General features: G+C 39.3%; 1 protein-coding gene across 8 annotated transcripts in view; it reads left to right on the top strand.

The window, feature by feature from the left end:
• Positions 1-239: 239 nt before the first annotated feature.
• Positions 240-14,967, top strand: part of STXBP5L (syntaxin binding protein 5L) — a 236,220-nt gene continuing 221,492 nt past the window's right edge. For 6 of the 8 annotated variants that reach the window (XM_084802611.1, XM_084802609.1, XM_084802612.1 and 3 more), the window contains exons 1-2: positions 243-375; positions 1,514-1,707. In XM_084802611.1, the coding sequence (XP_084658737.1) occupies positions 1,522-1,707 (186 nt within the window). In that variant the 5' untranslated portion in view covers positions 243-375; positions 1,514-1,521. Of the gene's footprint in view, positions 376-846; positions 882-1,513; positions 1,708-14,967 lie in introns of those variants that run through there. The other 2 variants (XM_084802614.1, XM_084802607.1) reach the window with 2 other exon arrangements.

Raw genomic sequence — 14,967 nt, forward strand, 5'->3', positions numbered from 1 at the left:
GCTCTTCCTCCGACCTATCCCTAAACTTCTTTCCTGCCTGGAGCCCCTGGACTAGGGTCAGCGGAGCTTGTGATTGGCGAGAGGATGTCCCGCCCCCCCCGACACCCCAGAGCGCCCCCGCCCCCGTCGTGAGAGTCTGGGGAGGGAGGGAGGAGGGCGGGGGCCGGCTGGGGCGGGGCCTACCTCCCACGGCGGGGGCGGAGCCTGCGGCAGACCCGCCCGCTCGGTTAGGACCTCGGAGAGCGCCAGGCTCCAGGACCAGAGGGACCGGAGAAGCGGCCGGGAGCTGGGCTGGACCGCCGCCCGCCAGCGAGTCCGCAGCCTCCGCGCCCTCCGCCTCACCGGCTGGCCGGCGGCTAGCGGCGTCTGAGGAAGGTGCTAAGTCTGGGATCCCCAGGGACACCCATGCCGTCCCATCGTGGCTTGCCCTCACACCTGTGCGCGCGGCTGTGTGCGTTTGTGTGTGTGTGTCTGTATGTGTGTCTGTGTGTGTGTGTGCATGCGCCTGTGAAACAGGGAGAGAGAGAGCCCGCGCCGCTGCTGTCTGCGAGGTGCGAGTGGTGCGCGGCTGTCTGTGACGGCTCCAGGGATCGCAGCCCGCGGTAGCCCCAGCGCCCTGCTTGGCTGGGAGGGAGCGAGGGAGGCAGCTCTGCGCGCCCCGCAGGCTGAGGCGGGACTCGGCCGCAGGCGTCACCGCCGCCTCACATCCCCAGGGAGCCGCTGCTGTGCAGGGGGGGGGGGGAGTTGGGGGGGAAAGGAGGGGGGAGGAAGCGGGGCGGGGAGGGGACACCGGAGACCAGGGGCGGGAGAGGGGCAGAAGAGAGGAGCTGGGGACAGGTGGAGGCAGGCGGTCCCCCTCGCCCCTCCCGTCTGCTCTGGCTGTGAGTCACCCACAGATGTTTTGGGGTCCGGGTTTTTTGGGAATATGGGATGGAAAGAGCCATTTTTGCCCTATCCCCCAATTCCTGTTGAGAAAAAAGGGAGCGTTGAAGATGATGCGGGGGGGGAGCCCCAAACATGGTGGCAGAGTAAATACTGGTTCCCCCACAACAGCGCTTTTTCTGATAATAAAATTTTCTGAGCTGACCCTTAAGAAGGAAAGCCCCCTTCCCCTCCGAGCGGTCCAGAGGGTCTTGGTCCGTTGGGCTCTGGTTTGATTGTATAATAATGATGATATAATGCTAATGACGATGATGACACTGCCTTTTATTTTTACCCCAGTGCTGATAAAGCATAGCTACAGCTGGGGATAAAGCCCTTGAAATTCTGATGTGTGAGGAAAGAATACTGTTGCTCTTGGAGCCGTGTTCTCTTTATTTTATGAAGATACCCCCTTTAAAGTTAAAATTTGAGGAAATGAAGCTTGGGCCCCTCTCTCCACTCGATTACATCCAATGCTCATAAAATGGGGACTAGCTACTCCTGTCTTGGCTAGTGAAAAGATAAGAAGGCTTTTGCCCTGTGTAATTCCATGTTTGTCACCCCTTCTCTTTTCCTTTTAATTTTTCTACAGTGTTTAAAATGAAGAAGTTTAATTTCCGAAAAGTTTTGGATGGCTTAACTGCCTCGTCCCCTGGCAGTGGTAGCAGCGGAGGCAGTAACAGTGGTGGGGCTGGAAGTGGCTCGGTACATCCAGGAGGGACTGCTGGGGCTCTGAGAGAGGAAATTCAGGAAAGCTTGACTTCAGACTATTTCCAGATTTGCAAGGTAAGTTTTGAATGGGCTTTAGGGCCTGTTGTGTTTTTACTTTACTGCTGTGAAGAAACAAGGAAACACACGTGCACACACATACACACTCATGTGCACACGTAGGCAGGGCTGGAAATTGTCGAGACGCCAGCATTAAAGAGCCTGGTACTACTAGGTCAACTTGAATTAATAAGAACGTTGCAGACATCAACTTTGGCATCAATTTATAAACAACAATGGTAGTTTAAAGAGAAGGAAGAGGCACACAAAAAGTAGTATTTGCCTAATAAGTGGACAAAATATATTTGTGTTTAAGTAAGAAACTGAAGGAGAAATGATAAGTCATTTGGTTTCCTGTGTTTTCCATCCAGAGAAAATGTTATTCTTTTTCTCTGTTCCGTGAAAAATGAATGAGGCTTTTTCACATGTTGCTAGAATTAAGTAGGTAATAGATTAATGCCTCTAAGGACACTGTCTTAAAATTCTAGATACTAAAAAAGGGTCTTAGACCCTTGATAAAAGTACAAATCCTATGGGATTAATGCTTATGCAAATTTACAGTACTCAAAAAAAAAGCCTCTCAAGTAACTGTTCTGGTTTAGTGAGAAAACATTTTAGGCAGTTATATTTTAATTTTGAGCCTCTAATAAAGAAGCAGAATTTTGGACAGGGGAAGAAAATGAGAATTAATAAAACAGATATAACATTACTATATAAAGATATTATAGTATCATGTTATGATTTGGCATAGTTGCTTTATTGCTCTTCTTGGGGGTTACCTTTCTGTGTCATTGTGGTATGATTTATACAAGGAAAAAGCTTTGTCATTTGTATGATACAAAATAGTGTAGTTTTATAAATGTGTTTGAATACATATTAAGAAAAATAGTAAACTTTAGAAATTACAGGAATTAAGTACCAAATTTTTTTATTTCAAAAGAAAAAAATTGCAAATTCTTAATTTTGTAGTAAACAGATGGTATTAAGGTTAAGTTTCAGTCGTTGCCTCAGCTCTTCCTAGAAAGGTTATTATAAAAATGTTGAATCTATAATTACTAGTTTACTTAAGGCCCAAGTTTATTTATAGCCCAACAGATTTAATCATTGTGTGAAATTTGAATACAATAATGATTCCCCCCTCAATATGAAGTAATAGATATTGTATCAGTTTAAAGAAGAGCTTAATAGTGGTCATGAAACAAGGGCGTGAAAGAGTCCTCAAAGCCAAATTTGAACTGCTGTTCCGGATTATCTCTTGATTCTCTACTTTCCTATTTCCTTTCCCACGTTCTTAAAAAAAAGTCCTAATACCCTCAATTAATGAATGTAACAGAGATAGATAATAGAAGAATTTGACTTGAGATAAAATTCATCTTGAGCACGTAGACTTCTGAAGCAGATGAATGTTGGGCTGTAAAGGTAGCAGAGAAATTTTTAAATAAAAGAAAAATTCAGAGGTATGTGTAAACACAGGAAGTAAAGTGCAGCACATGGCCACCTGCAAATTTATGAAGAAGTGGATGGTCGTGACAAGGGGCAGGAGCTAAGTGTGCGCCATTTCGGATCCACATGGAACGGCAGGAAGAACACTGGCCTATGAATCAGGTTAAAAGAAAAAAACATTTAAGCCATACTATCATGGGCAAGATATTTTTTTTCTTCCTAGATCCTTGAGTTCTGCATCTGTAGTGTGAGAATAAATATTTCTGTTTTATTTAACCTGAAAGAAAGCTTATTAGAATTTGAGAAGACAATACTGTGAAGACAGTACACAAGTAGAGACGAGTAATAAAATATTTATAAATCACCTTATTTTTAGCCATTATAATATACATTATATTTAGGGTAAATAAATTTCAAATAAATTAAGAGGCGAGACAGCTGTGTTAGCTATGCAGTCACACCAAGTAGGGAAAACACAACAGTATCTGTGAACAAACCTACAGTTAGTTTTTGAAAAGTGATTATGTAACTATGCTATAGGTAACATAGTCTGTAAAGGATGTATAAAATGGATTAAAGAAATTCCAAAATTAGAGCTGTTATTGAAATGAGAACTTCATCTAGACTTACTGATTAAATGTGCACAGACCATTCTATTTGGAATAGTGAGATGTCAGCACCTGCTGGGGGACTTTAACCTTTTCATCATGGCTAAAATTAAAGTGTAAATCTAGATTTTGTTCTTCTCAACTAAGGTCCCCCACTAATAACTGAATAATCAAATCTGTTTGTGTGTGTGTGTGTGTGTGTGTGTGTGTGTGTGTGAGTATTTTTGAATTTTATGCCATTTCCCATCCCGAGTACATGTTCATTTCATCTTATTTTCTTGATTTGTATCTTGAAAATACATTTGGTTTTCTTCACTTCTTATTTTAACTTATTATACTTCATTTTATTGTAATAATGTATTTACCCAAATACAATATGATTTGCCCGGGACAAATTCTATGTTAGTTTCCATAGATCAGTAGTTCTCTAGAAACAAAAGTATTTTGTTACACTCCAGTAAAATCGATTAAAACAAATAAATGCCATGTTTTATTGGCATAAGTTTATTTAATGAATTATAACCATTTATACAGACAATCAATACTTTTTTGTATTTTGTGTTTTTGTATGATATCATTCATAGGCAGGTACAGGTCATTTGTGACTCTTAAAAATGTAAAGCTAAACTCTTCATAATAAACAGAAATGCTCAAGAATAGAGAAACCGGCTAATGCATCAGTGTAACCCATCCTGTGTTAGGTTCAGGATGTGTCCATGAGCGCCGTCTTCCTTAGGTACTTGCAGCACACACGAACTACTTTTCCTAAATATGGATTCTGTGAAACTCAGCTTGAGAACTCTGCTTTACACAATACATTTTATCTCTCAATCTTGAGTCTTTCCATATAGTTCCGTTTGGAAGGTGTCCTGTCTACCCTCCTAACCATGTCTTTGTTTTTGTTTTTGTTTTTTGTTTTGTTTTGTTGTTCACAAGGTGTCATATTGTCATATGCTAATGCTTCTCTTCCGTGACTTGATTTAGAATGGTATTTCGCCATCTTTAACATGTATAATTGGAAAACTTTCAGTTAGTCTTTGCATGTTTTAATGACCACCTCTGCGAGGCCAGTTATTACCACTGCTTCTGTTTGCTTTATTTTTATTTTTAATGCTACTGCCTTTACACTGTAAGCTCTTTACAAACAGGTATGTTGTTTTGCTTTTAAATCTCAGCTAGCGTCCACTGTCGACAGAGTAGTGGTTCTCAATGAGTTCTAGCCTCCTTCCTGAGTCAGAGAATCAAAATATTCAGGGACAAGGGCAGGGATTGGCACTAAAAAAATAAAATAAAAGGCCCCTAGGAGATTCTTAGGTACAGTTAATATTGAAAGGTAGGCATAGATATGCTTTTTTTTTTTACAGAATGAAACATCATACATACATCAATTGCTTAACTGAAAATAGCTTAAGGTAAAAAAAACTATTGATAATTATGTATTAAACCAATTTTTATTTTATTTTATATTTTATGTGTGTGCGTGTTTTACCTGCATGTATGTCTGTGATTTACTTGTGAGCCTTGTGTCCATGGAGGCCAAGAGAAGGCAGTGGATTCCCAGGAACTGGGGTTACAGATGGTTGTGAGTCACCATGTCGGTGCTGGGAATCCAACTGGATCCCCTAGAAGAGCAGTCAGTGCTCTTAACTGCTCTTCATCTCTCCAGCCCAAAGATTTATGTGAAATTGTGTTTATCTCCATGTAGTTTGTGTGGTGTGTGTGCGTGTGTGTGTGTGTGTGTGTGTGTGTGTGTGTGTGTGTGTGTGTTATTCTTGTGGTTAATGGATCCACATTCCAATTTGATATTTTTATTGGAGAGCAGTTTACTAGATTTTAGCATTTAATGAGCCATTAGTTTCCATGTGTGTAGGTTATGGTGAAATGGAGTTTTTGTTAATCTAGCAGGTTGATTGAGTTAAAATTAGTTTGGGAACTTCAGTTATAAAGTATCTTATTTGGCTTCCATAATAGTCGTGTAAGGAAGGCACAGGAAGTGCCATTGAAATTCTATTGATAAAACATACAAAGTCAGAGAATTTAAATCCCGAGGTTTCCCAACATCACTAATAATTTTAACACCATTTTTAGTTCTTAAACGTGATTCTTTTTGCTTTTTTTAAAATTTATTTATTTTTATTTTATTTTATTTTATTCTTGTTACATCTCAATGGTTATCCCCTCCCTTGTATCCTCCCGTTCTTCCCTCCCTCCCATTTTCCCCTTACTCCCCTCCCCTATGACTGTTCCTGAGGGGGATTACCTCCCCCTCTATATGTTCATAGGGTATCAAGTCTCCTCTTGGTAACCTGCTGTCCTTCCTCTGAGTGCCATCAGGTCTCCCCCTCCAGGGGACATGGTCAAAGGTGAGGCACCAGAGTATGTGAGAAAGTAATATCCCACTCTCCACTCTACTGTGGAGAGTGTTCCGTCCATTGGCTAGATCTGGGTAGGGGTTTAAGGTTTACCGCCTGTATTGTCCTTGGCTGGTGCCTTAGTTTGAGCGGGACCCCTATGCCCAAATCTGCCTATCATCATGTTCTACTTGTAGGCTTCTAGGACCCTCTGGGTCCTTCTACTTTGCCTTTCTCCCATGATTCTCTCATCTAGAATCCCACTAGAATGTCCTCTCCTCTGTCTCAGTTTCCTGGTAAGTGAAGGCTTTCGTGGGACATGCCCCTTGGGCTAATATGCAGATATAAGTGAGTATATACCATTTGAGTCTTTCTGCTTCTGGGTTAACTCACTCATTATGATCATTTCTAGCTCAATCCATTTATCCACAAATTTCGGGAAGTCCTTGTTTTTAATAGCTGAATAGTATTCCATAGTGTATATGTACCACAGTTTCTTTATCCATTCTTCTATTGAGGGACACTTAGGCTGTTTCCATGTTCTGGCTATTATGAATAAGGCTGCTATGAACATGGTTGAGCAAATTTTCTTGTTGTGTGCTGGAGCATCTTCTGGATATATTCCAAGGAGTGGAATAGCTGGGTCTTGAGGAAGCCCTATTCCCATTTTTCTGAGATAACACCAGATAGATTTCCAAAGTGGTTGTACTAGTTTGCATTCCCACCAGCAATGAAGGAGTGTTCCTCTCTCCCCACATCCTCGCCAGCATGTGGTGTCGCTTGAATTTTTGATCTTAGCCATTCTGATGGGTGTAAGATGGAATCTTCTTTTTGCTTTTTTATCTTATGAAAAGCCAATATGATAAATTCTCAAGGAATCTGGAGACTTTGAGAAGGTAGACTATTTCCTTAACTCTTCATTCAAAGTATACGCTAAATACGATCACACCTCTTCACTCCCTGCTCCGCTACCTTGATCAGAGGCCCCAATATTTCCTGCGCAGGCTGCTACTATATAGTGTTCTGTCAATATTTCCTGTGTGGGCTGCTATCACATAGAGTTCTGTGTTCTTCCCGATTTCACTCAGGCCTCACTATAATCTTATCTCTTAACTTGTAGAAGAAGCTTTTATATATAACTTAAATCATATACCATTCTCTCAAATTCTCCAACGGCTTTCCATTTCACTTAAAAAATATTATGATAAGGCCAGCCATGGGGGTGACACCTCTAATCCAGCACTTGGTGGGCAGAGGCAGGCGGATCTCTGTGAGATCCAGAATAGCACCAGTGACATAGCAGTTTCCAGACCAGTCAGGTATACAGGAGAGCCTGTCTCAGCAGGCAAGAAAAGCAAACTTAAAGTTCTATGATGGCGTCTAAAGCTTCAAATCATCGCCTCTTGATAAAACATCCAGACTGTTGGATCTTTTACACTCGGTCAACCACATGGTCCTTCTTGCTGTTCTCAAACGTAATTTCTGCCACAAGGGCTTTCTGTTCATTCCTTGCTTAGAACACTCTCCTTCCTTCCTCCTCCTAGATTCCTAAACACTGGCTCCCTTTGCCTTATCTGCCTCCTTCACACCGTTCTATGCCCCGTATCAGAGGGCCAGGGCTCAACTCCTTTACTCTCTGCTTGTGTCAGGATAATTTTATCTTGGTAATTATTCAAATTCCTCATTAGTAAGTTGTGTATGTATGTATGTGTGTGTGTGTACATGTGTGTGTGTTATTTGCCTCTCCCTTTACAATATAAATTCCATACAGGCAGGCCTTATTTCACACTAACACACACACACACACACACACACACACACACACGCACACATACACACACATACATATCAGTGATGTGTAGAACAGCACTTTCTATATAAAATGTAGTCAAATATTTACTGAATAAGTGAATGAATGAATAGGAGCAAGGAAAATATTAGCATATTCAGAACAAAGTAGATATTTTTATTTTAGTTTCTTGGAAGGAGATTTTTATGAAATACATTTTATTACAGAAATAAAAGAGAATCACTGAAAGAGGGGTCCTACATTATGAATGTGGTATATAATTTTAAAAAGCAGTGGGAGATTATAGATTAAATTTATCTCAGGTTTTATTGTAGAGGATATTAAGAACATTTTTATTCTAAAAAGATCAGAAAATGGCTCAAAATATTAGACCAATAGTCACAAATACATGAGATGTTCCAGATCTAAATAAGACAATGACAAAAATAAAGATATGGCCACTAACAGATGCCACAATTGCTAAAGTTTTGAATAAGCTCAAATTAAATTAGTTTATTCACTGTTTATAAACATTTATAAGTGTTTAAAATAAATGATCATGATATTAGAGACAACATATAGTCAACTAGTGTAATTTCTGATCTATATCATGGTCCTCATACTAGATAAGAAAGATTTTTCCAAGCAAAAAAACAAAAATAGACATAAAGCCAGAGATGCAAACATGGACTGCAGCGAGTTAGGATTTCAGAGGCCTGAAGAGGTGGAATATTCGTCCCTAGATACATGTCTTCATACTATCACTTCCTCACGATTTCCAGTGTCTCCTCATCTCCTGATTTCAAGTGTTTTCATGTGTGTAGTTATGTGACTGAGACTGACACAAGGACATAAACATAGTTCCACATCTCTGTAATCTTTATGTATGAAAATAACAATAAGAGATCCCTAGGAAAGTACTGATGCTTTTTGTTTCTATAGTTATAAGCTGGTGGAATACAAGATAGGACCACCTACTATGGCTATAGCATCTGACAGTGGCTGCATGTTTCTGTCACTAAAAATGGCAGCATAGGAGGGACAGCCCTGAAAACATACATACAAGTAACGCTAGATGGACGGAGAAGGTTGTACTTAATACTTAGGAATAGGCATACATACATACATACATATATATATATGTATGTATATATACAGACATGTATATATACAAAATGAATGAAAATTGATGGTTTAAATTTGGGAAAAGAGCAAGGAGCGGGGTATATGGGACAGTTTGGAGGTGGAAAAGGGAAAGGGAGAATGGTCCAATTACACTATAATCTTCAAAATAGAAGAAACAGAAAAACAAAATGGTGATGGGAAAAATCAGGAAGAATCAAGCTATAATCAGAACTGAGATGTTAAGAGTCTTAAAAAACAAAAATAAATCAGATTTTTAAGACCTAACCAAAGCCAGATGGTTCTGTGTCCTAGCCTCTCTCTTTTGCTTACTTTGAGCGCATGAGAGTGTAGGGACATGCTTGAGGCGCGGATTATAGACACAGAAGGAGTTTGTGTATGCATTGAAAATGTTACCGTAGAGAACAGTAGCAGCTTTCACAAGAGGCCCGTTGATGCGTGTGTATCAACAAATAAAATTAATGAACTAATTTAGTACAGGATTTCTGATGTTCCTAAAAGCAAACAGTGCTGTCAACAGTGTTTTGTGTATATCTTAAAAATACTTCATTTAAAACATTACGTAACCTCCAAGCATACTTGCCTATAGGATTATTTACTAGTAATTAAGTGTAATTTTGCATATTTTCCTAGACATTCTTCTGGCTCCACTTGAAGATGTGCTTGTGAAAAAAAAAATCATAGGGTTAAATATCAGTTTGCTTTCTTTTATCACTAATCTATTTAATTAATTTGTAGCCTGATCCCAGCCCCCTCCCTCCTCTCCTCCCAGTCCCACCCTCACACATCCCCAGCCGCCCCCCCACTCCCCTTCCACGTCTCTGAGAAGGGGAGGCTCCTCATGGGTACCACCACCCTGGCACATCACAGCAGGACTAAGCACATCCTCTCCCAACTGAGGTCAGGCAAAGCAGCACAGTTAGGGAAAAGGGATCCAAGGGCAAGCAACAGAGTCAGAGACAGCCTCTACTCCAATTGATAGAGGACCCACATGATGACCAAGCTGCACATCTGCTATGTATTGTACGTGTTTGGGGCCTAGGTCCAACCTATGCATGCTCTTTGGTTGGTGGTTCAGTCTCTATGAGTCCCCATGGGCCCACATTTACTCCATAGGTACAGTTTACTTTTAATGCTATAGTGACTGCATTGATTTACTAAGTTATAATTATGTAAAAAACATTTACATAATCATTTAATAGATGCACTCAGGTGTGGAAGCATATTCTTGTTATAATCACAGCACTTCTGAGGTTGTTTTAGGAGGATCACAAGTTCAAGACCAGCCTGAGCTTTATGGTGAAACCATGAAGCTCCCAACAATTAAATAAACAAACAAATGGGGCTGGGTAGATGGCTTAGTGGTTAAGATAGCACTGGTTGCTCTCCCAGAGGACCCAGGCTCAAGTCACAGCTCCCACATGGTAGCTCATAACTGTCTGTAACCTCAGTTCCAAGGGATCTGATGCTCTTATACAGACATGCATACAGGCAAAACACCAATGCACATAAAATAAAAATAAATCATTAAAAAATAATCAAACCAATTAAAAGATGCTTAATATCTATAAATAATATTGAATTGACTCTTTCCAATAAAGGTATGAAATAATTTCATACTTTTAACTTAGTCTTTAAATTTAGGGTTTTTTTCCCAATAAGAGAAAATTGAAATTTTTATTTTTAATATCAAAATGATTTTTACAAATGTTCTTATTTTTAGTGATACTTTTTTAAATTTTGAAAAGGGATAACATTTCATAATTTATTTTTAATACCTAAAGGGCCAATCTTTCAAAATGTATAAAATACTAATATTTAAAAACTATTACTAAGTATATTGAGGAATCCTTCCTAAGTGTCTAGGTAATGCTGAGTGGTTAACTTTTAGAAAACTAAAGATAGAAATTACATTTAAAGGATTTATAGAACGTGGTTGTAAACAATAAGATACAACACTTTAAAAAGTTTACTGTAGGCTCACTGTGATCACTGGGGAGAGAACTGGTTAAATAGAAGATAAATGACCACTGAAAGAATGTAGCAAGAAGATATTTTGAGATTTCACCATTCGAAAGGAGGCTTTATTTCTAAATACAGCTTTAAAAATGATTAGGATACGCATTACTCTCAGCTAGTCAACTAAATGGGGGGATGGTTCTTAGGGAGTTGATTTACCAGCAAACATCACTACTTTCCTGGGCTCTGCACAAGAAGGGGGACTAGGACTTCATTTCTCCTGAAGGTACTAGATTGTCAGTTGATACTATAATTCATTGAACTACAAGATGAAAAGGAGCTGATTTTTGAAACTGCCTTCTAAACACAGTGATAAACTTGAAGGGGCCAGGAAGCATTTTTAAGTCACTTAGAGCAGTTCTAATGTCCTGTGATGCAACTCTGGGACAGCTTTTGCTGAGCGTGCTGGAAAACAGGGAAATGTAATGTTTTTTCAAAGAACGTCTCAGATCATTTGTTAACATCAGTTCTCCTGTGACTCCTACACTGATTTTACATTTTCCACCCACTCAAATCTTTACCCAGTGTGAATATTTCTCCCCCAGACTCAATATGACTTCTCAAATGACAGCACTACTCAAAATTCTCAAATGTTTTCTTGGCTCTAAGATTAATGGTTGGGTTTTTAGTCAATCCACAACAAACAAATTAGATTGAGCACTAAGCAACCCAATCAATTTTCTTGACAGCCAACTAATTTCATTGCCTTTATTTGAGGAAAGTGTCAGATTTCTAATGTCACTGACATAGCGAAAACACATGGTAAATGATGATTTTCTTTAACAATCCTTAACAAACACCTTCTAAGGTATCAGATATGCTTCCAGAACTATCATTATAAAATGTTAGTTTTATTTGCAATGAAGATGTATGTTAGCTTCTAACAAGCTGTTAATTTCATGCCAAAGAAAATTAAAGTAGGATAGAATCTTTAGGGTATATTCAATAGCATTTACATATGAAATCTGTCACTAGAAGGGGGCAGGATTAGATCCGGTTCCAAGCCTTTTAAGTGAAACAATAGAAAGGTTGAGAAGGACACCTGGAACTATTGACACTTAAAGTTACAGATCCATAGGATAACAGATTTGTTCATGTCAGCTTTAAGTCTAACAGATTACTTCTGAGTTGTAGCCTACCCACAACTCAAGGTCGGTACACTTGAACTGGACTGGGCGGTGCTGAGAGAATGACCAGAACACCGAGGAGGGAAATGCTTGAAGTTACTGAGCTCTGTTTAACATATAATATGCTCACTATGTCTATCAAATACATTACTCAAAAGCTTCCTTATTCTGCTTTTCTGTTATCCTGTGGCATTTTTTTTTTCTATCTTATCTAAAACTCCCCCAACATTTAGGGCAATAGTCAACGCCTTGGTGCTTTGCAGTAGCTATTCAGCTGAATTTGGTGACATCGTTTATTTATTTATCAGCTTAAATTTGTTTTAATTAAATGAGTTTGGGTGCATTCTGGGTGACCTACTCCTGTAGTGACTTCATGTGCCAGGGCAGGTTGACACCTATGGGAGACCTCCCCCTTCTCTGAGGAGAAGAGAGGGGAGCAGTGTGCGAGGGGAAACTGGGACGAGAAGGAGGTTGTGATTAAGACGTAAAGTTAGTAAGTAAATTAATTAATGGAAGGAAAAATGTTTTAATTAAAAATTTTGGCATACGATATATTTTGATCATGTTCCCTTCCCAAATCCTCCCAGTCAGACAAAAAAAAAAAAAAAAAAAAAAAAAAAAAAAAAAAAAAAAGCCCAAACAAATGAATCCTCCCCCACCAAGCCAGCAAATGAACAAATAAACATGACATCCATTTTGTGTTGGGCAGCTACTCCTGGGAATAGGCCTGCCCTGGACTGTGATTGGCGTGCCCAGTGGCACTCCTTTGGAGATAACTGATTTTCCTTTCCCAGGAGGTAGTGATTGCAGATAGCTTCTTGGCTAGGAATGCAACTTTGTGTCTGCCTCGTCTTCTCAGGGCTAGGGTTTTGTCTGGTTTGAATCGGTGAAGGCCTTGTGCAATGCTGCCGCAGTCTCTGAATGCGTGCGTGTATCCATCTTGCTCTGTCTGTTTCCTTAGAGTCACTCCAACTTCTGGCCCTTACAGCTTTTTTTCCACCTTTCTGCACAAATCCCTGAGCCTTGAGGGGAGGGGCTAAATAGACATCCATTTAAGGCTGAGTTCCTCTTTACATGCTGTCTGACTGTGGGGTCTCTATGAATTCCCAGGTATGGAAAGAAGTTTCTCTGTTGAAGGCTGAACATGTGCAGATCTCTGAGGTTTTTGTTGGACATTTTGAGTTTTTCATTTTCAATTTAGGTTTTCTTTAGTGATTCTTTTTTTTTTTCTTTTCTAAATTCTACTTTTATGTTTTGAGGTGGTTTCCCGCCCCCTCCTAACTGGTTGTATTTTCACAGTCCTCATTTAGGCACTTATTTAAATCCTCTTTAAGGTCCTGGAACATATTCAAAATTGCTTTTTGAAGTCGTTGTCTTGGGCCTGTGTCGAGGCCTATTGCAAAGGAGTTGCTGGCTTCCGTAGGAGGCGTGTTGTCTCGGTCGCTGGTGTTTGTGTTTTTGCCCTGAGACCTAGGCATCTGGAATGATCGCATTTGAAGAGTTTCTTTGTGTAGATATCCGGGTGCATCTGTGTCGGGTGGGTGTGCCATTCTTTGGTTGACATTGCCCACTCTGGGTCCTAGCCGTTGTGGTGGCTGTGGGATCCCTGGTAGAGAGTGATTCTGTGAGTCAGTGGGAGGGTGACGTCATTTATTATGTAAGCATCATAGGCTTATATATCACTCCATACCAAATACTTTAAAAATAAATTTTCATATGACAATGTATTTTCTCCAGATATTTTGGCTGTTCCTTTTAATCCACTTCCTGCTCTTAAACTTAGTTTTTCCCAGTTTTCTCAGTGTGTGTGTGTGTGTGTGTGTGTGTGTGTGTGTGTGCCTTTTAACTGAGGTATTGCCTAACAATCTCTTTTTCTATTATTAGTGCATATTGATTATACAGTCTAACTGTGACTATTTCATATTTTCATATAACAGTGGTTCTCAGCCTTCCTAATGTTATGACCTTTTAATATAGTTCCTCATGTTGTGGTGACCCCTGGGCCATAAAATTGTTTTCATTTTACCACTGTTATGAATTGTGATATAATTAGTTTTAAAGTTAGAGGTTTGTCAAGGGGGTCGTGACCTACAAGTTGAGTTTTACCACTTTATGAGCCTTTCCCTTCCTCAGTACACTTCACCTTTTTAAATAGTCCTCTTCTATTTTAACGTTCTCTCTTTTTACTCTACATGAGAGAAAACGTGGCAATATCTTATTTTGTTTAATGTGATCTCTAGTTACCTTCATCTTTCTATACCCTACGTGACTTCATCCTTCTTTATTGATTTATAATATTTCACTGTGTGTCTATATCACATTTTCTTTAATTCTTATTTAACTTATCAACAGACATCAAGCTCATCCCATGATTTGACTGTTGTGTATAAGGCCCCATAAACATAAATAAGCAGATATATACAGTGAATACCTTTTTTATTCCTTTGAGTATATATGAGCGAGTGATATAGCTATATTGTTTGGTGTAGTTCCATTTTTAGTTTTCTGAAGAACCTCCATGTTGATTTCCATAGAAACTAAACTAATTTACAACCCTACAGTGTATAAGAGTTCTTTTCTCCCTATATCTTGCCAACATTTGTTTATTTTTCATTTTAGTTGATTTTTTGAGGCTAATGCACAAAGTAATGGTCTTCATTGTGTACCTATATATACACACATGTATTATGATATACATATATGCATATATACATACATACACATATATGATGAAGCCCATTACTTTGTACATTAACCTTAAATATGTGTGTGTGTCTATATTTCTTTTTTAAAAAATA

This window comes from Acomys minous, assembly GCF_964271855.1.
Source record: "Acomys minous genome assembly, chromosome: 11".
Taxonomy (NCBI): domain Eukaryota; kingdom Metazoa; phylum Chordata; class Mammalia; order Rodentia; family Muridae; genus Acomys; species Acomys minous.